The sequence below is a fragment of the Artemia franciscana genome, chromosome 5, assembly GCF_032884065.1.
Source record: "Artemia franciscana chromosome 5, ASM3288406v1, whole genome shotgun sequence".
Classification (NCBI taxonomy): Eukaryota; Metazoa; Arthropoda; class Branchiopoda; order Anostraca; family Artemiidae; genus Artemia; species Artemia franciscana.
The window spans coordinates 7,721,722-7,742,519 of NC_088867.1; the positions used below are offsets into that span (position 1 = coordinate 7,721,722).

General features: G+C 35.9%; 1 protein-coding gene across 1 annotated transcript; it reads left to right on the plus strand.

Moving 5' to 3' along the window:
• The first annotated feature begins 12,029 nt into the window (after window positions 1-12,029).
• LOC136026826 (craniofacial development protein 2-like) lies at window positions 12,030-12,623 on the plus strand. The gene has a single exon (XM_065703529.1). It carries the CDS (start codon window positions 12,030-12,032, stop codon window positions 12,621-12,623), a length of 594 nt encoding a protein of 197 aa, XP_065559601.1.
• The last annotated feature ends 8,175 nt before the right edge of the window (window positions 12,624-20,798 follow it).

Here is a 20,798-nt window from a genome sequence, read left to right on the forward strand (position 1 = left end):
AAGGTTTCTTCTACTCCATTTTTGCAAAATTTTTGTGAATGTGCTTGAAAATTCAGGGATTGTAGAAGCACTGAACAGAACGCAACTGATGAGCCAAAAGTAATGGAAGATAGAGACTATACTGTACTCTCAGCTGCCATTCTTGGGAGAAATCAGTAGTGATGCAACACTGGTTTCAAGTACGCCCATAGGCGCTACTCTTTTCTTCTTCGCGATTAATCATGAAGACGTTTAACAGTGATCCTTTCAAGACGGAGGTGTTATTATTTTTCTTCAAGACGCAGGTGTTTGTTACGTAATAGCAAATGTATTCTGAAAGATGCAGGTGCTTGTTACGTAATAGGGGATTTGTTTACTTTACGTAATAGGACTAATTAGAGTTCGAGGGCCACTAGTCAAGATGCAAACGTATGCGTTACGTAATAGGGAGTTTTCCTCAAGACATTCTTCAAGGTGTTTCTTAAGACAGTTTTCTTCAGGACGTTTTCAAGAGGTTTTTCAATACGTTTTAAAATATTTTTCTTCAAGCTGTTTTTGAAGACACTTCAAGACGTTTCAAGACATTTTTGAAGACATTTTCTTGGAGATGTTTTACTAGACGTTTCAAGAAATTTCAAGACGTTTTTAAGGACATTTTTCTTCAATGCATTTTTCAAGACGTTTCAAGACATTTCAAGTGGTTTTTAAAGACATTTTTTTCAAGACGTTTCAAAACATTTCACGACGTTTTTTAATACGTTTTTCTTCAAGACGTTTTTTCAAGACACTTCAAGACGTTTTAAGACACTTTTCTTCAAGACGTTTTTCAAGACATCTTTCTTCGAAAAGTTTTTAAAGACGTTTCAAGACACTTCAAGAGGATTTTTAAGACATTTTTCTTCAAGACGTTTTTTAAGATATCTTTCTTCGAAAAGTTTTTCAAGACGTTTCAAGACATTTCAAGAGGATTTTTAAGTCATTTTTCAAGATTTCTTTGGTTGTTATGCAATAGGGGAAGGTTTACTTATGTTAAGGTTGACACATTCTCTCGTGACATATTAACCTTCATAGGACCCGTGGGGGAATCCCTGATTGTAGCTGTACACGATAAACACGTGAGTATTACGTAATGAGGCTCCATAATTGGGTGTTATGTAATGGCTGCGCACACGTGGGATGTTACGTAATGACGATGCACATGTGAATGTTACGTAATTCTTCAAGAGATTTCATTTTCTTTCAAAACATTTTTTTCTCAGGAAACCCTTATATTCGAAAGATTTTCGTCCGCAATAGGATTTTAAATAGATTTCCTTTCAACAGAATGGAACGTTAGACAATTGCGCGAAGAAAATCTTTCTAATATTGCTGTTATTCGGGGAATACATTCTACGTCATAGGCCATTCTATGCAAGGACTGTTCCCTGCACCGCTTTCTAGAACAATTAAATGACTCGCATGTTTCCAACCTTTTCCATATGAGAGCGCAAAGGCACCCTAATGAAATTCATTTTTTATTTATTAAGCACACTTGCCTAGTATGGCGTCATTAATTTTCTAACGTGACATACACAGGTTAAGTCTGCTATTGAATCAGTGAAATGTTGAATCGAATTAACTTTTGATACTTCATTGTGTAAACGATTAGGTATTGAAGATTCATCCTATAACAAGAAATGTGAAGAATGAAGGCTTTTTTGTATATAAAAGTTCTAATAATAAGAAAACATTATAAGACCATGATTTCACAGAAGAAGCAATTCAAACTCAACAAACGGAAAAAAACGTGAAAAAAGCCAATATAGGATAAAATATAAGCAAAAACAATATTAAGTTAAATAAAGACGGGGGGGGGGCTTTGCAACCAATTTTGGGGAGAGAGGGGTAGAGGGCTGTTATTAGATGTAAATTTAAGCCATATTAAGAGAAATTTATTAGAGGTCTCAATGAAAGTGCCATATTTCTATTACTTTATTAAGCGCACCTGCCTTTTCCATTGTATCAATTCAAATCTTGATATTAGAAAAATCGCATTTCGAATGAGCCGTAAGTATTAGCTTCATGCAGCAGAAGCCTCATTACTTATAACAATAATAATAGGAAAAAAAATGTCAACTTCACAATACGTTTTCTCGCTACTAGATTTCACTCTCTCTCTGACGAGAAGATTATTTTTATCACCTCCAGAAGTTTTAATGATAATGCCTCGTTTCTTTGAGCCAAGACTATGCATTCCTGGTTGACAAGCGCACATTTGAATAATAATCTTTTCATATTTCGCAAAAAGCTCGTTAGAGGTAATCTTACCCCACATTAAGAGACATTTTTAGAGCTTTTAATGAAAATTCCCCCCGTTTCTTTGACTGAGTGTTAGATTTCCGTCCCCTTCTGTCAGAAAGTTCTTTTATCGCCCCTTAGCTTAAAATTAAGCTGTAGAACAGGTTAATCTAAGCAGAGCATGTCACCATGACGAATTATGGATCATTCATTCCTAAGGATTTTTTCAGAAATTTTTCTTGTTAAAAATCATGCTTTAAAACCATTTCTTCGTGTTTTTGCAAGCCAACTCTCCATGATAAAAAAATGTCAATTCACGCCACTAGGTCAACCTTAAGATGGCACAAGACCCCCCTTCTGGCATCCCTCATAATTCCTCAGACATTCTTTTTCAAGTATTTTCCTATCAAAAATATGCTTTAAATCCATTGGTTCGTGTTTTTGTCAGCCAACCCTCCGTGATGCAACATGTCATTTCACACAGCCGTGCCACACTATGACTAGCCATCAGGTACCCCCTGGCACCTCTGTCATTCCTAAGACACTTTCCAGATATTTTCTTGTTAAAAATTCTGCTTTAAATTCATTCGCTCGTGTTTTTGCAAGACAATTCTCCGTGATACAAAACGTCATTTCACGCCACTGTACCCACTATTACTGGCCCTCTAACACCCCTCATCATTCCTAAGACATTTTTCAGATCTTTTGTTTTTTAGTAAATTGATATCCAATTTCACTTCGACAGCTTCTGACCACCGGTTGCATTCCCAGTTCTAAATCTGGCTCCGGTTGCGTCATTTCCGGTTCCTCCACTTCTGCCCGCCCCCGACTCCACGGCTCTGATTCCACGAATACCGCTCTAAGCTCCATCACTTCCAGTCCCAGTTCCACCAATTCTGGATCCTTAAGTCCCCGTTCCACCCCGATTTCACCAATTCTGCTCTGAGTTCCGCCAGTTTCAGCATTTCTTACGCGGCTGTCCAACGGTAATCTATGGTTAGTTATTGACACTAGCTAACTTATTATACGTTTTCGATCACTATCATTTGTACATTGGAAGAATAATGAAAAAATCATAATATGTGATGGTGAATATGCGAAAGTAACATTTCCAGAGATGAAAGTGCTCAAAGATAATGCTTGTCTAAGAGTTCAAGCTGATGACGAAGGCCAACTTCTTGGTACTTTTGCTAGTAACATACTACACGTTTATAGATCCTATCACCATATTTCTGGCACTGCCACTCAAAAGTAGACACGAATAAGACAAGCCTACTACATTACATATGTCATAATGCATATCCTATCCATTTTCTCGAAACTACAAACAATGTAATAGACAGTCTTGTAATAGACAGTAAAACCGCAATATCCCCCTATAACTAACGATCCATTTTAACAGATAGAAAAACAGTATAATTTTTATGGGTATTTCATGTATCTCGCACCGTTTTTAAGGATTCAGTGATTTCCTTAAATGCTAGTAAGCTAAGCTAACCTAACCTAACCTACACATGATAGGTTAGGTTAACTGAGCCTGCTAGCATGTAAGACAAAAGGCTGAATTATAAAAAGACGGCGTGAGTTTACATGAAATATGCATAAAAATCATATTGTTTTCTAGCTGTTTGAACGGGTCTGCAGGTACCCAGGGTGCGATAAGTTGGTTGCAGGAGCCTGGATTAGTTATAGATTGGTTGCAGGTAGCCATGCTGTGGGAGGTGGTACTTATAGTGGTCAAGGATTATTTTCCTACGTTATGGGTCAGCTTGAATCATTCTCTAAGAATACATTTCTGAAAATTCTCTAAGAAGGACTATTTTTCTATGTTTTGAACAAGTTTCTATTAATCTCTAAGAAAACATCTCTAAAACTTCTCTAAGAAGGACTATCGTCTTATGTGGAATAACAAGTTTTTATCATTCTTTAAGAATAACTAAAGACAGTAGCAAGAAGTTAGCCTTCGTCATCAACTGAAAGTTTTCAATTTGCATTCTCTTGAAGAAATATCATCTCTGCAAATGTTACTCGCATCTCCACTATCACATATGTTGCATATTTTCGGATTCCCAGAGGCATTTAACGCCTCACTGTCATGACAACACCCATACATTTCCAATAAGATTCCCATTAATGCTTGTTTCATATTTCAAATATTCCTCATTGTCAAGATTCAATTCTACGATAACCTTATCATGTGGATAAGCTTTCTTGGAATGTTTCATCTTCACCTTTTTAATTAGGATGTGAGTGATTATTCTTCCAATGTACAAATGGTAGTAATCAAAAACGTATGATAAACTTGCTATTGTCAATGACAATTCAAAGATCACCATGTGGCAGCAACGTATAAATCCTGGAACTGACAAAGTTTGAAGCGGAATTGGTGGAATCGGAACTGTTGAATCGGGGGTAGAAGTGCCAGATTCGGAAATGAAGGAGCCAGAATAAGTAGAACTTGGGCTGGGACTGGAAGAGATGGTTCTTGGAGCGAAATTGGTTGAATATGCAACGTGGAATTGTTGGGGCGGAGGCTTTAGTGGTGGGACTAGAATTGACGCAACCGGAGCCAGATTTGGAACCTGGACTGGGACTGGAACCGGAGGTCAGAAACAAAGGAAGCGGAATTGGATACTACTTAGTTAAAAAAAAATTTGAAAAATGTCTTAGGAATGATGAGGGATGCCAGGGGGCCAGTAAAAGTATGGTACGGTGGTGTGAAATGTTTTGTTGTCTTAAGGAGGGTTAGCTTTGAAAAACACACACCAGTGGATTTAAAGCATGATTTTTAACATAAAAATATTTGTAATATGTCTAAGGAATGATAAGGGATTCCAGAGGGGCAGTGATTATTTTGCACGATCGCTTGAATTGACATGTTGTATCACGGAGGGCTAGCTTGCAAAACACGAACTAAGGGACTTAAAGCATTATTTTTAACAAGAAGACATCTGGAAAATCTCTTTGGAATGAAGAGGGGTGCCAGTCATAATGTGTCACGGTGATATGAAATGAGATGTTGCATTACGGATGGTTGGCTTGCAAAAACACAGATTGATCGTATTAAAGCATATTTAAAAAAAGTAAATACCTGAAATTTTTTTTTTGGAAATGATTAGGGATGCCAGAGGGTGTTTTGTGCCATCCTTAGTTAGCCAGGGTGGCGTGAAGTGGCATGTTATATCACAGAGGGCTGGCTATCAAAACACAAACCAATGAACTTAAGCATGATTTTCAAAAAGAAAATATAGGAAAAATGCCATAGGAATGAGTGCCAGAGGGTCCCGTATGGTATCCGTAATTTGTCATGGTGAGATGCATTGCTTGGACTAACATGTTTTACAGTTCAAAGTTAAGCTGGGAGGGGGCTGTAAAAATTGTTTTTCATGGAGGGGAATTAAATCTAACACTCAGTCAAAGAAACGGGGTATATTTTCATTAAAAGCTCTAAAAATGCATCTTAATGTGGGTTAAATTTACCTCTAACGAGATTATACGACAAACGAAGAAGAATATTGTCCAAATGTGTGCATTTCAGCTAGGAATGCATAGTCTTGACTCAAAGAAACGAGACATTTTCATTAAAACCATGGGAGGTATTAAATTAAAAATTTGACGGAGGGGGAGTGAAATCTAAGAGCGAGAAAACGTATTGTGAAGTTCACATTTTCTCCCTATTATTACTATTGTAAGTAATGAGGCTTCTGCTGCATAGAGCATGATACTCACGGATTATTTGAAATGTTATTTTGCTAATATCAAGATTTAAATTAATACAATGTGACAGGCAGGTGCGCTTAATGAAGCAATAGAAATGTTGCATTTTCATTCAGATGCTTCAGAAATATGTCTTAATATGGCTTAAACTAACCTCTAATAACAACCCTCCACCCCTCTCTTCCTGGAATTGGTTGCTAGGGCTCCTAATCTTTTGTTAATTAACGCTTTTTTGCTTATATTTTACTCTATATCAGCTTTTTTTTCACGTTTTGTTTTTCCGTTTGTTGAGTTTTAATTGATTTTTCTGTGATTTCATGTTTTTAATGTTTCCTTATTTATAAAATTTGTATGTACAAAAAAGCCATCGTTCTTTAGATTTGTTGTTCTTAGATGAGTCTTAAATACGTCATTGTTTACCAATGAAATATCTAAATCTAATGTTATGTAACATGTCATTGATTCAACAGCTAACTTAACCTGTCTAGGTCATGTTAGAAAATTATTAGCGCTATGACAGAGAGGTGTGCTTAATAAATCAAAAATCAATAGCATTGGAGTACCTGCACGCTCTCATATGGAAAGGGTTAAAAACATGTGATCCCTTTAATCTTTCTAGAAAGCGGGATAGAAAATTTTCCGTGCGTGGAATAGGCTATCACGTAGAAAGTATTCCCCGAATAATAATATTAGAACGGCTTTTTAGGTCCAGTTGTATAGCGCTTAGTTCTGTTGAGGGGCAATTTCTCTCAAAAACTAATACGGAAAACTTTTGGATTATAAAGGTTCCCTGAGAAAAAAACATATTGAAAGAAAAGAAATCTTTTAAAGTATTACGTGACACTCACATGTGGATCGTCATTACCTTATACCCCGCGTCTGCGCTGCCAGTATCTAACAACCATGTGTGCACCGTCATTACGTGAGAGACCACAAGTCTAGCATGTCAAGCGAGTCTTGAAATGTGTTGAAACGTAGAACATCTTGAAATGTCTTGAAAAACGCTTGGAAGAAAAATATCTTAAAAATCGTCTTGAAAGTCTTCAAAAACGTTTTGACGAAAAATGTCAAAAGAAACGTCTTGAAATGTCTTGAAAAAATGTCTTGACGAAAATGCTGAAAAACTTATTGAAATATCTTGAAACGTCTTGAAAAACGTCTTGAAGAAAAATATCTTAAAAAACATCTTGAAATGTCTAGGAAAAACGTCTTGAAGAAAAAGTCTTAAAACGCCTTGAAATGTCTTGAAACGTCTTGAAGAAAAACGTCTTAAAAAAGTTTTGAAATGTTTTGAAACGTCTTGAAGAATGTCTTAAACAAGAATGTCTTAAAAATGTCCTGAAATGTCATGAAACGTCTTGAAAAGCCACTTGAAGGAAAACGTCTTGAAAAACGTCTTGAAGAATAATGTCTTAAAAAATATCTTGAAACGTCTTAAAAACCCACTTGAAAAACGTCTTAAGAAAAAATTCCTTAAAAAAGTCTTGGACAATGTCTTAAAGAAAACACTCACTATTAGGTAACGTGCACATTTGCATCTTAACTAGTGGCCCTGAACTCTAACAACTCCTATTGTACAACATCCAAAAGTAAACAAATCCCCTAATACGTAACAAACACCGACATCTTTTAGAAAACATTCCCTATTACGTAACAAACACAGACGTCTTGAAGAAATTTAATAAGACCTGCATCTTGAGGGAATCGTCGTTAAACTTCTTCAGGGTTATCAGTGAAGAAGAAAGGAGCAGCGCCCATGGGTGCGCTTAAAACCAGTGAGGTGTCACTACTGAAATCTAACAGTTCGTAGGCGGCCACGGGATTCCTGTGTTATTTTAAAATCACTATGTTGTGAATAGGCAGTGTGGCGGTGGAATGGACCTGGCACTTTGATGATAAATCACCACAGTCAAGTTTTTTGTTAAGGAAGTGATGATTTATTGCGCCCTTGGCATTGTGCACCCCTAGGTCCACAATTGAAAGTGCTTTATATAGAATAATTTAAAGTGCGGGTGAAATTAGATACATTTTAAAAGAACCACTACAATAATTTTATAACTAGGGCCAGGGGCCATACACATACTCTGTGAGCTAAATGGCCACTACCGTGCCAGCATATCCGAATAGTAAACATATAACAAAAAGTATAGAATTCAAAATCTCCGATCATCTTTGCAGCAAATTGCCATCTGAAATTGATTCAAGAACTGTAACTATTATTTGGTTAATCTTAAAAGTAAGAGTTTAGGCTACTGATAGAACAAATTTTTAGGTAATTTTGAAAAGTGTCTGAAACCCCCCAAAAATGGCATCAGGTCAAAACTAAAGTTGCACCACTGGAATCAAAATTGTCAAAAATCTTGGATAGGGTAGTAGAATCCCCCACCTTGAACAACAAAGAAAATCACTTTTTGCATGGGTAGCACTGATGTGTCGTTCTTTTTCTTTTAACCAGGGCTAGCGAGCTATCAAAACAACATAAAATAGATGTTTAATGGCTCATTTGAACGGAAATTAAAATTGCTAGTGTCCTTTTTAAGTTACTAAAAGAATGAAGGGCAACTTCTGATAATGGGCTGTATAGCCATTGCGACCTTGTTTGGGATTTTTAAGAAGGAAACCCATATTGGAAAATATTGGAAAACATATATAATATATGTATATATACAATATGTATATATATGTATACAATATGTATATATATACAATATGTACATATATATAATATATGTATATATACAATATATACATATATATACAATATGTATACAATATGTATATATATGTATATATATATATACAATATGTATTTTATATATGTATATATAAAATATGTATATATACAATATAAAGACATATTGGAAAATAATCGTGCTAATACAGTAATGTAATGACTGAGCCTTGCTTGAAGGAGGGATATTCTCTTAATGTTGAGCAAATAGTTAAAATGCCAACTACTATGGAACGTGATTCACTACTACTCCTCTCTTGATGTGATTAAATAAAAAAGCTAGTTTTATAACTGAAAGTAAGGATCAACATTAAAACCTAAAACGAACAGAAATTACTCCGTGTATGAAAGGGGCTGTTCCCTTCTCAACGCCCCATTCTTTACGCTAAAGTTTGACTCTTTCTCTCAATTCTACTTTATTAAATAGTAAAAAACTTTAGCGTAAAGAGCGGGGCGTTGAGAAACGAACAGCCCCTTTCATACACGGAGTAATTTCTGCTCGTTTTAAGTTTTAATGTTGCTCTTTACTTTCAGTTAAAAAAAACTATTTTTTTTTAAATTTAATTTCTGAACGTTTTTGAATTAATGCATGTTTGATTTTGGCTCTCCGAACATAAATTATTAAAATTAAATTTGCATATTAATTCTTTTTTGGCTAAACGGCTTTCTCTCAGTCTTGATCAGACAATTTTGAGAAAAAGGGGTGGGGGAGGAGGCCTAGCTGCCCTACAATTTTTTGGTTACTTGAAAAGGCAACTAGAACTTTTAATTTTTAACGAACGTTTTTATTAGTAAAAAATATACGTAACTTAAAAATTAACTTACGTAACGAACTTTCATATTCTTATATATTTATTATTTATGTGAGGGGGTGTGTCCCCTCGTTAATACCTCACTATTTACACTAAAGCTTAAATTTTGTCCAAACCCTTTAAGATTGACCCCTGAATCAGAAAGGCCGTAAAATAAAACGCTGAAATTACCAAAAATACTTTAGCGTAAAGAGTGAGGTATTTAGGAGGAGATGAACCCCTCATATGCGTAATAATTTCTGTTCGTTTTAAGTTTTAATGCTGCTCCTTACTTTCAGTTGAAAAACTTTTTCATATTTATTTTTTCATTGTTTTTTTTATAATAATGCTAGAAAATCCTGCGCCACATTCATTTAATATCTCTTCCCTCATGAAACATTCCTCCAAGGAAAGATCCTCCAACATAGCCCCCTCCCCTCAACCCAACCCCCCAAAAACCAAAATAATCCCCCTGAAAAACGTCTGTACACTTCCCAATAACCATTCCTGTATGTAAACATTGGTCAAAGTTTGTAACTTGCAGCCCCTCTCCCGGGGACAGTGGGGGAGTAAGTCATCCCAAAGACATAGTTATTATGGTTTTCGACTATTTTGAACGAAATGGCTATCTCAAAATTTTGATCCGTTGACTTTGAGAAATAATGAGCGTGGGAGGGGGCCTAGGTGCCCTCCTATTTTTTGGTCACTAAAAATAGTACTAGAACTTTACATTTCCGTTAGAATGAGCCCTCTTGCGACATTCTAGGACATCTCGGTCGATATGATCACCACTGAAAAAAAAAGACTAAAAAAAAAAAAACAAATAAACACGCACCCGTGATCGGTCTTCTGGCAAAAAGTACGAAGTTCCACATTTTTGTATATAGGATCTTGAAACTTCTACAGTTGGGTTCTCTGAAATTCGACTTTTAGGGGGTTTTTGCCCCATTTTCCAAAATAAGGCAAATTTTCTCAGGCTCGTAAATTTTGATATCAAAGACTAAATTTGATGAAACTTATATATTTAAAATCAGCATAAAAATCCGATTGTTTTGATGTATCTCTTAGTATCGAAATTCCGTTTTTTAGAGTTTCGGTTACTATTGAGCCGAGTCGCTCCTTACTACAGTTCGTTATCACGAACTGTTTGATTTTGATTGAAATGAATAGTTTTTATAATACCACCGTCAGATTTGCTCCCTGGCTACTTTCCATAGAAAGCAGAAGTATAAATATTTTTTCTCCAGAAAAAAATATTAAATAATTTCTACAGTGATAAACTCTACATAAACCAATTTATCAAAATAATAATTAGGAATAAACTAAAACTTTTCAGAAATGGGATATTGGATGAAGCTAAAGCACTAAGAAAAATGCTAATTTTTTTTTGTAAATCTGCCCGAGACTATTATAAAAACAAGGTTGAAGAATTGTGTAATAGAATACCAAAAATTGGTATTCTGAGGTTAAAAACTAGCTGGGCAGAGCGCCCGAACAGCTTAATTTAAACCTATCTGAAAAAGTTACCGCCAATAGCCCTAACAGGCTCCTCGTTTTCATCGTCCAAAGCCTTCTGGTACTTCGTTATTAATTACTGCCAATAACTCTAAGAGGCTCCTCGTTTTCATCGTCGAAAGCTTTCTGGCACTACGTTATCAACTATCGTCAATAATACTAACAGGCTCCTCTTTTTCATCGTCCAAAGCCTTCTGGTAATACGTTAGGAATTACCACCAAAAAACTCTAACAGGCTCCTCGTTTTCACCGTCCAAAGCTTTTTGGCACTACATTATCAACTATCGTCAATAATTATAACAGGCTCCTCTTTATCATCGTCCAAAGCCTTTTGGTACTACGTTAGGAATTACTCAGGTTTTCATAAGCCCCTCAAAAAAGAAAGACGGAAATCTGGGTTTCGAAGGTGTTTGTCTTTTCTCCCTCATTCCTACTTCATCGAAACTCTCCTGAAGGCTTTGCTGATTCTAGGTAGGAGCAAAGGTGGAAGCTAAGCTTGTAAATTACCACGGTGGTGGTGGCGTCGCAAGCAAGGATGCTTTCCCTTCCGTCCCTAGGCAGCAGAGCAAAACCGCCAGCACACCTCATAGCGGTGAGAGGGTGTAAACGTCACCTAGATTCATGCGAAGTAAAGTGACGGCCAAAGTACTCGGGGTGACACGTAGGACTGAAGCCCCTGCGGTTAATCATACCCAAGAAACAATCAGAATTATGTCGAATAGGTCTAATATGAGAGTGAATTTGGCTACTGCATTCCTGGCTTTAAGCGATGCGTCAAGGCTGGCAACCTCGTCAAAAAGTGAGCTAGCTACCATTTTATCAAGGAGACAAGGCCTGAATATCAGCTGCTGGAACCTCTGTTCCATCAAATATTCACTAACGCAAGCCTTCGTAACAGAAGAATTTTATCTATATAACCTTGACATAATCTGTGTTTCAGAGACAAGATTGAATGGACGAAAAACAATTGAACTAATAGCCCCTTAAGGTAAAAGGCCATTCTGTTCAATTCTGGCCCAATGGATGGATCTGGCCTCGTAAGAGTAGGAATAATCCTGATACCCAAGGTCCCATCGGGACTCATGGACTATGAAGCAGTGTCTGAAAGAATTTTGATGGTCCGTTTAAAAGGTCAGAGCGATAACCTGACCATCCTATCTCTATATGCTCCTATTCGTGATGCGCCTGACCACTTGAAAGACAAATTCTCTGCCGACCTCCAACTGACTCTGAATAAAATTCCTCGCAAGGACATCCTCGTAATCGGTTGTGACTTCAATGCCAGGATTGGCACGAGACTAAAAAGTTCTGAATGGGCCATTCGCAACCACGGTTTTGGCGACCAATGTATTAGCAGAGTTAGACTTCTCATGTTGTCTATACTGAATAATCTCAGTGTAGCTAATACATGGTTTCAATACAAATCGTGCCACACTCACACTTGGAGATCCCGAAATGGTCTAGTCCAACCCCAAATTGACTACTTACTCGTTTCTAGTCGCTGGAAGTCAATGATTGAAGACTCAAGAGCACACAGAGGGGCGGACACTGGATCAAAAAGTGGATCCGACCATTTTTTACTAAAAACAAAAGTAAGATTTAGACTCACTTAAAAAAAATATCTACACCTAGACGCATCCTAGACATAGAGAAACTCAAAGTCCCTGAAATTAAAGAGACCTTTATGCTCGAACTCTCAAACTGTTTTACGGCGTTGCAAGATAATGACCGAGAATTTAAGACCAATTAAGCAATTTCTGAGACCGAGACAAGAGCCATGGCCAAGCAAGGAATTTCTAACCCATCGCTCAGTATAGAAAAGTGCTGGAAGAAGTTGATGGAACAAGTGGAAATCAAGTGAAAGAGGCAGCTACAGAAATTCTCGGAGTAAGGGACAAAAACCCCAAAAAGTGGATTTCACAGAAGACAATAGAGCTCTCTTTAAGGAAGAAACAAATGACCGATAGACACTCTGCTTCTTTCAAAGCACTCCGCAAAGATTGTCAAAAATCTGCTAAGGCAAACAAACAAGCATATTGGTCTAATGTTTGACAATCAGTCCAACACTATCAATAACAGACCTTAATCACGCCGATGATGTAGATATCTTGGATGAGTCTGTAACAGAAGCACAGCTCATGCTGGACGAAATTGCTGCTAGATCCCTTGCTACCGGACTAAAGATCAGCCAATCGAAAACAAAATCAATGCGCACCTCTGGGCCAGATGAAACTCCGATCACATTAAATTGCGTCCCAATCGAGGAGGTCCAGGATTTCAAATATCTAGGCTCCCTAATAAATCCCAAGAGTGAAGTTCTAAACAAAATACAAAGCCGCATCTCCACCGCCTGGGCAGCCTTCATTCAGCTTCTTAAGTGAATCTAGTTACGAAATGAAATCTCCCTTCGAACAAAGCTCCAGATATATAACGTGTTGGTCCTCTCTGTACTTCTTTATGGTTGCAAAACGTGGCCCTTCAGAGCTGGGGAAGCTAATGACCTGAACGCCTTCCACCGCAAGCGTCTGTGCTGTATTCTTGGCCTGCGTCTCTCTGACCGCGTCTCTCATTATTTCATCACAAGAAGACGTGGTGATATAACACTTGTCTCAGATGTTGTCAAAGCGAGACGACTACAGTGGTTGGGGCATACACTGCACCGACCGGATGACTCGTTCAGCAAACAGTGCTTGAAATCCAACCCCTTACATACTGAAAGAAGAAGCCAGGAGGACAGAAAAAGACATGGTTATCGACAGTTAGAGCCGACCTCGAGCCAATAGGAGGTTTCAAGAAGCATGGGCATCGCTGGAATAGAAAATGGATTCAGTTGATCGAGCCAGTTGCACTTGAAAAAGAATAGATGGAGGGGCGCTTGTCCGTGAATTCTGGATGCCACAATGGGCCTGACAAGGCTCGAACGTGGCCCAAGTATAAGTAAGTACAAGTAAGTATGAGGCAATTCGTAAACCTGAAATCCACCTCTGCTTCCCAATACCTGTTCTATCTTATCAACTCTATGTTGGGAATCATCGAAAAGCCTAATATTCGACTTAATTTAATTTCCATTGGTTTGTTAATAATAAAGTTTTAGTTCAGAAGCTTGTCACTGAATTTAATATGAACTTTTTCATGGTGAAATTAGTTGCCTCTTTCTTATCAAATAAATCACAGGTAGTTATTATTCTAAATCCTTGCTATTTACCCTAAAGTACCCAAATGTTCTCTCCTAGTCCCCTCTTTTTTGCAGTTACGATCAACAGTCTCGTTAAGGATTTTTCAGCAGATGGAAATTCGTTGATGACCTTACGGTCGTTGAAACTTGCCATAGAAGTTTAATAAGTAACCCTATGAGCATCCTCAAAGACCTTGAACTTGATACCTTTGAATTTCACATGCATCCAAATCCATGATAATGCTAATTTACTTCCTCAAATCCTCACCCCCTTTTGGTCTGTCATATCCATCCTGAAATGTCTGCATCCTCCTTGAAATTACTTGGTGGAATAATTTCTTCTAATTTAAAGGAGGATTTTAATATTAATAATATAGTCCACAAATGAATGCGTCCTTCTTTCTTAAGCTACTAAATAGATTTTGTATCCCCTACCCAATCTTTAAGGATTTATACCTCCTTCTTCCATCCACATCTCGAATATATTCGTCCTGTTTAGCACTCTGACATTTCGTGGGAAGAATCTGATAAAATTAAATCTATCCAAAAAAGCCTTGCAATTAATTTTGAAAGAAGGTGAAGTTCCATACTTTTTTCTTTTAAAAAGTAATATTAGAAAGACTAGAGTGGAGGAGAGTTAGGTTGTCCCTTTGTTTTCAAAAATACAATGCAAAACTCTCACACGGAGAATATTTCAAACAAAATATACTCCTACCCAAACCTTGTCCATCCTGGGCTAACCTTCATCCTGTTCGTATCTTATTCGCTACTTGACTTCAGGACGTGAAAAAACTTTTGTACCTTGCAATACAGAATTAATTAACAAAAAATCCAACTAATTTACTGCTTCTTATTTGTATATGCTCACCTTTCTCCTCCTTTTTATGCTTTTATTGATCTTTTTAATTTACTAAATTTGTTTGTTTTAATTTCTTTTGACAGCTACGGCCCTAATTTTAAGAGAATAGTAAGTGAAGCCAGTGATGATGTCTTAGGGAATAAAATTAGGAACGCAGCTAGGAATATTAGAGAAAATGCTTTATACTTAATAGAGGGGAGAAGGGACTGGGGAGTATTTTGTCCCCTCAATAATTTGGATACAAAAAATTAAGTACCTTTAAAACTGTTGCTTATTTTAAGTTTCAACTTCAATTTTTACTTTAGCAGATAATTATTTTTAATTAATCCATCATCGTTCTTAATATAAAAAAAACGAAAAACAGGAGTCCTTATGTGTTCTACATCAATACTTCCACAAATATACCGCCTTTAAAACCTTATCATCAAGTAAATAGATGAGCCTAGTTTATAGCAAAATTGCGAAAATGTACTATACTTCCTGTTTCGCCACGTTTGCTCAAGTCAAATTGTTTTCAAACAGTTCGTAGTAAAGAACTGTAGTAAGGAGCGATCCGGCTCAACAGTGACCAAAACTCTAAAAAACAGAATTTCGGTACCAATAGTTACATGAAAAGAATCAAATTTTAATGCTAATTTTAAATATGGAAGTTTCATCAAGTTTAGTCTTACACATTAAAAGTTACGAGCCTGAGAAAATTTGCCTTATTTTAGAATATAGGGGGAAATACCCCCTAAAAGTCATAGAATCTTAACGGAAATCACATCATAAGATTCAGCGTATCAGAATGCCCTATTGTAAAAGCTTCAAGCTCCTATTTACAAAAATGTGACGTGTTTTTTCCTATCCATGTTCCTAATTACGTGTTTTTCCCAGGGGTGATCGTATCGACCTAGTGGTCCTAAAATGTCGTGAGAGCTCTTTACGCCAAAGTTTGACTCTTTGTCACAACTCTACAACTCTTTTGTTTTACTTTTTAAAACAACAAAAAAAACTTTAGCGCAAAGAGTGAGGCGTTGAGGAGTGGACAACCCCTTTCATATACGGAATAATTTCTGTTCATTTTTTTTAATATCGCTCCTTAGTTACAGTAAAAAAATTTTTTTTTATTTAATTTCTGAAAGTTTTTGAATTAATACATGTTTTGATTTTGGCTCACCGCACGTGAATAATTAAACTGAAATTTGTATATTAATTTCTTTTTTTCTAAATGGCTTTCTCGTAGTTTTGATCAGACAATTTTGATAAAAAAGGGGTAAGGGAGGAGGCCTAATTGTCCTCTAATTTTTGGTTGCTTAAAAATGCAACTAGATTTTTTATTTTTTTTTATGAACGTTTTTGTTAGTAATAAACATACGTAACTTACGAATTAACTTACGTAACGTACTTCTATATTTGTGCATTTTTAATACGTATTTGAAATGGTTCGCCCCCTCTTCAATACCTCGCTCTTTACACTAAAGCTTGATTTTTTTTTAAATCTTTCAGAATGACCCCTGAATCACAAAGGCCGTTGAATAAATAGTTGAAATTACTAAAAATAATTTAGCGTAAAGAGCGAGGTATTGTGGAGGAGACGAACTTCCTTATATACGTAATATTTTCTGTTCGTTTTAAGTTTTAATGCTGGTCATTGCTGCCAATTGAAAAAAATTTTATTTATCCATTTTCTCATTGTTTTTTTTTTTTAAATAATCCTAGACAATCCTGCGCCCCCTTCATGGAAATTCTCTTCCCTCATGATATATTCCTCCATGGAAAGATCCTCCCACTTAAACCCACATCCCTGACCAGCCCCCAACCCTAACGCAAAAAAATCCCCCTGAAAGCGTCTGTACACTTCATAATAACCATTGCTATATGTAAACAATGGTCGAAGTATGTAACTTGCAGCCCCTTCCCCGGGGACTGTCGTCCCCAAAGACATAGTTATTAGGTTTTGGACTAAGCTGAATAGAATGGCTATCTCAAAATTTTGATCCGGTAACTTCGGGGAAAGATGGGCGTGGGAGGGAGCCTAGGTACCCTCCAATTTTTCGGTCAATTAAAACATGCCCTAAAACTTTTAATTTCCGTTAGAATGAGCCCTCTCACGACATTTTAGGACCACTTGGTCGATACGATCACCCCTGAAAAAAAAACAAAAAAAAAACAAACAAATAAATAAACACGCATCCGTGATCTGTCTTCTGGCAAAAAATACAAATTCCACATTTTAATAGATAGGAACTTGAAACTTATACAGTAGGACATTCTGATACGCTGAATCTGATGGTGTGATTTCCTTAAAGATTCTATGACTTTTAGAGGGTGTTTTCCCCTATATTCTTAAATAAGGCAAATTTTCTCAGGCTTGTAACTTTCGATGGGTAAGACTAAACTTGATGAAACTTATATATTATTTAAAATCAGCATTAAAATGCAATTCTTTTGATCTAGCTACTGGTATCAAAATTTCTTTTTTTTAGAGTTTTGCTTACTATTGAGCCAGGTAGCTCCTTACTAAAGTTTGTTACCACGAACTCTTTGATATCATGCTAAATTCCCACCATTTTCGCTTTTCAAAATATTTCTTTTAAACAGCTCCTAAAAAAAGAACTGATATAAATTTGCTGAAGATGATTGCTGTTATTAGTTGTATTTCACGTAATGCCGGTGATACTTATGTGCCATTGTCTCTGCACGAGATCAGCATGCTGCACGAGATGTCTGCTGCAAGTAGGATAAAGTGATTCCAAACAATATAAGCATTTTTTTTAACAATTTATAAATTTTATGCTCACAAACAAGCTATATTAGCCCATACTCTTTATCTATTGTTATCAGTTTTAATATTCAGCCCACCCCCTTTGGGAAATGTATTCCTTCCCTTCCTGATTTACACAAAACAAATTTTGTGTAATTTTTCTAGATTTTCTTCCCTTAACAAGGTTACAAAGGGAAGATCCTTCTAAATTCTATGGATCAATTTTTCCCATCCGATTGGCATACCTGGTAACTTTTAATTAATAAAAGGTTTCTACCACAATGCTGCCAAAAATTGTTAAGATTTTCTAGATTTTTTCGAACTTTGTTTTGATTAGTTTGTTTTGTTCGAGGGGAGAGGTACAAATAAATTTACAAAACGCATCAATATTAGTTTATTTGCATTTTTGTATCTTTTTTAAGAATAGAATTTAATCTTTAGGCGATGGAGAGCGGGGGGTCAGCTTAAGTTAGGTAAGAACTTTACTCTGGATGCAACCTTGAGTTTTATTTGGCAAAAAATCCATTTGCTCACAGTTGCATTGAAATTGCTTAAAATCTATGCTTTCAGTAAAGCGTGAATGTCACTCACGCTGTAATTGGAGTGCAAGGGGAAGACTTGCCCCTTCATATACATGGTAAAAACATTTTAAACAAGTAAAAGCAAAGTGACAACATTTTAAATGTATTTTGTTTTCAGTAAAGCGCAAATTCTGCTCTGGTCTTGAGAAGGCATGTGGGTTGTAAGCCCTACTCGTGTTAATTTTTGCTCAAAGATAATTTCTTAAACCACATTGGCCTACCATTACATAAAGAAAGAAAACGACTAAAACTGGGGTTTTTAAAGGCCAAATGAAAATACTGAAGAAACATAAGGTGACCAAGCTCTCCAATTTATTCACTTGCTGCTTCGTTTGTTTGAGTGAATGAAATTTTTTCTTTTATTTCTCAGTTGTTCGTTAGTATCCGTCGATGGCAGTTCATATTTGTTTTGATTTCGTGCAAATCGCAGATACTGGTGAATAACTCGCTTTATTGTTTGTTAGGTATTTCATTTTAATTGTTTTAATTTTTGGTCTTTTATTGAATCTTTTTGAGTTTTTTGGAGCTTTTTACAATTGGTTTTGTTGTATTTTCCGCGCTTGTTTTTTGGTTTTTGTTTTTTCTTTGATCATATTATTTTGTTCGCGCTGAAGAAGAGAGGCGGTTGTTCTCTCGAAATATTTGTTTTCCGTGTTTTCTTCATTATTTCCATTTGGCCTTTAATAACCTCATTTTTGATCTTTTTCTTTCTTTAATTTTTGCTCGTTTTGAATTCGAGTTGGTCTTTTATTGTATAATACACTTAAAATATAATCATTTTTTTAACTTAAAAAATAGAAAACTATTAAAAATTTAAGGAACATATATCAGTAGCCTATATATATATATATATATATATATATATATATATATATATTATATATATATATATATATATATATATATATATATATATATATATATATATACATATATATATATACATATATATATATATATATATATATATATATATATATATATATATATATATATATATATATATATATATATATATATATTAAACTGACAATCCATTCATTTGTTTTCAGTAAAGTGCAGATTGTGTTCAGGTTTTGAGAAGGCATGGGGGAGCCCTACTTATGTGAATTTTTGCTCGTTTTGACTATGATTCGGTTATTTATTGTAATTTTTATTCGTTATGAGTTCCATTTGCTTACTGATGGTGATTTGTGTAGTTTTGCGCTTGGAAGGCAACTTCTTCGTTCATTTTGTCTAGTAATTTCTGTTCATTTTGAGTTTTAGTTGAATATTAGTTTTATTTTTGTGTAAATTATAAGTTCATCATTGGTTTCATTTTTATCAAGTTGTTTCTATTAATTTTTTGCTCATTAATCACTATAACGTCTGTTTTTTTTACTCTGCTTTAGACATATTTTCGCTCTTTACTTTTGTTAAAAAAACCTGTTTTTTAAAATTGAATGAAAATAGAGTAGAGATCGTTGTTGACAGTAAGTTACTTACTTACTGTAATACGTATATAAAATACTTAATATTTACTGTAAGTATAAGTAAAATTAAGTGGCCATAACCACCACTGGTTTCCCATAAAGGATAGCTCATGTCCATTAAATATCTAGATGTGGATCTCCTATTACCCCCTCCCCCAATGAAAGCCCCTGCCTGAAACCCCTCGAAAAAGGCATCAGATCGAAACAAAAAGTTCACCATTGGGATTAGCATGGTAAAAAACATTGTACAGTAAAATTACAGTCGCCCATCTTGAACTATAAAGAAAATTAAGTTTTAGCATAGGTAGCATTGATTTGTCTACTTTTTCTTCCTACCAGGGCTAGCAGGTTACCAGAGCATCATAGAGAGAGATGTTTGATGACTCATTTAAAGGCTATTGCTCATATCTAGGTGCAACCATCTACAAGTGCCACATGACACTAAAAATGGCACTTCTTGTGCCATTTCTCAAGAGGATGGGGATAGAAAACATCGTAGACCGATGTTTAAAAGTTCATATAAAATATAATGCTCACAGCTACGTGTTATTCATTATCTGCGAGTGCTACATGGCACTAAAAATGACAATTTCAGTGCCATATCTCACGTGGCAAAGCTGGGGCTAGCAGGCTACGGGAACATTGTAGAGAGATATTTAATGGCTTATTTAAAAGCTATTGTTCATATATTCATGCTTTTATCAATTTTTGCATCAGTAAATCGAATTTGGCATTAAAACAGCACTTTGGTGCCATTTCTCAATTGCAAAAGCTTGAAAGCATAGAGGAGGCATCATTGTAATACTTATGGTATAAACTCTTAACTGTAGATTTACAATCACCCCTTCCGTATGCTCCCCCTCTCAGCCTAGTAAGCAAATTCATGAATCATCTGCTCGCCAGCAGGCTACGGCAACGTCAGCAGGACTATCAGGCTACCACACCACCGTAGAGA

Coding starts and splice junctions, on each gene's coding strand:
- LOC136026826 (XM_065703529.1), top strand. CDS start 12,030: ATGGATGGATCTGGCCTCGTAAGAGTAGGAATAATCCTGATACCCAAG.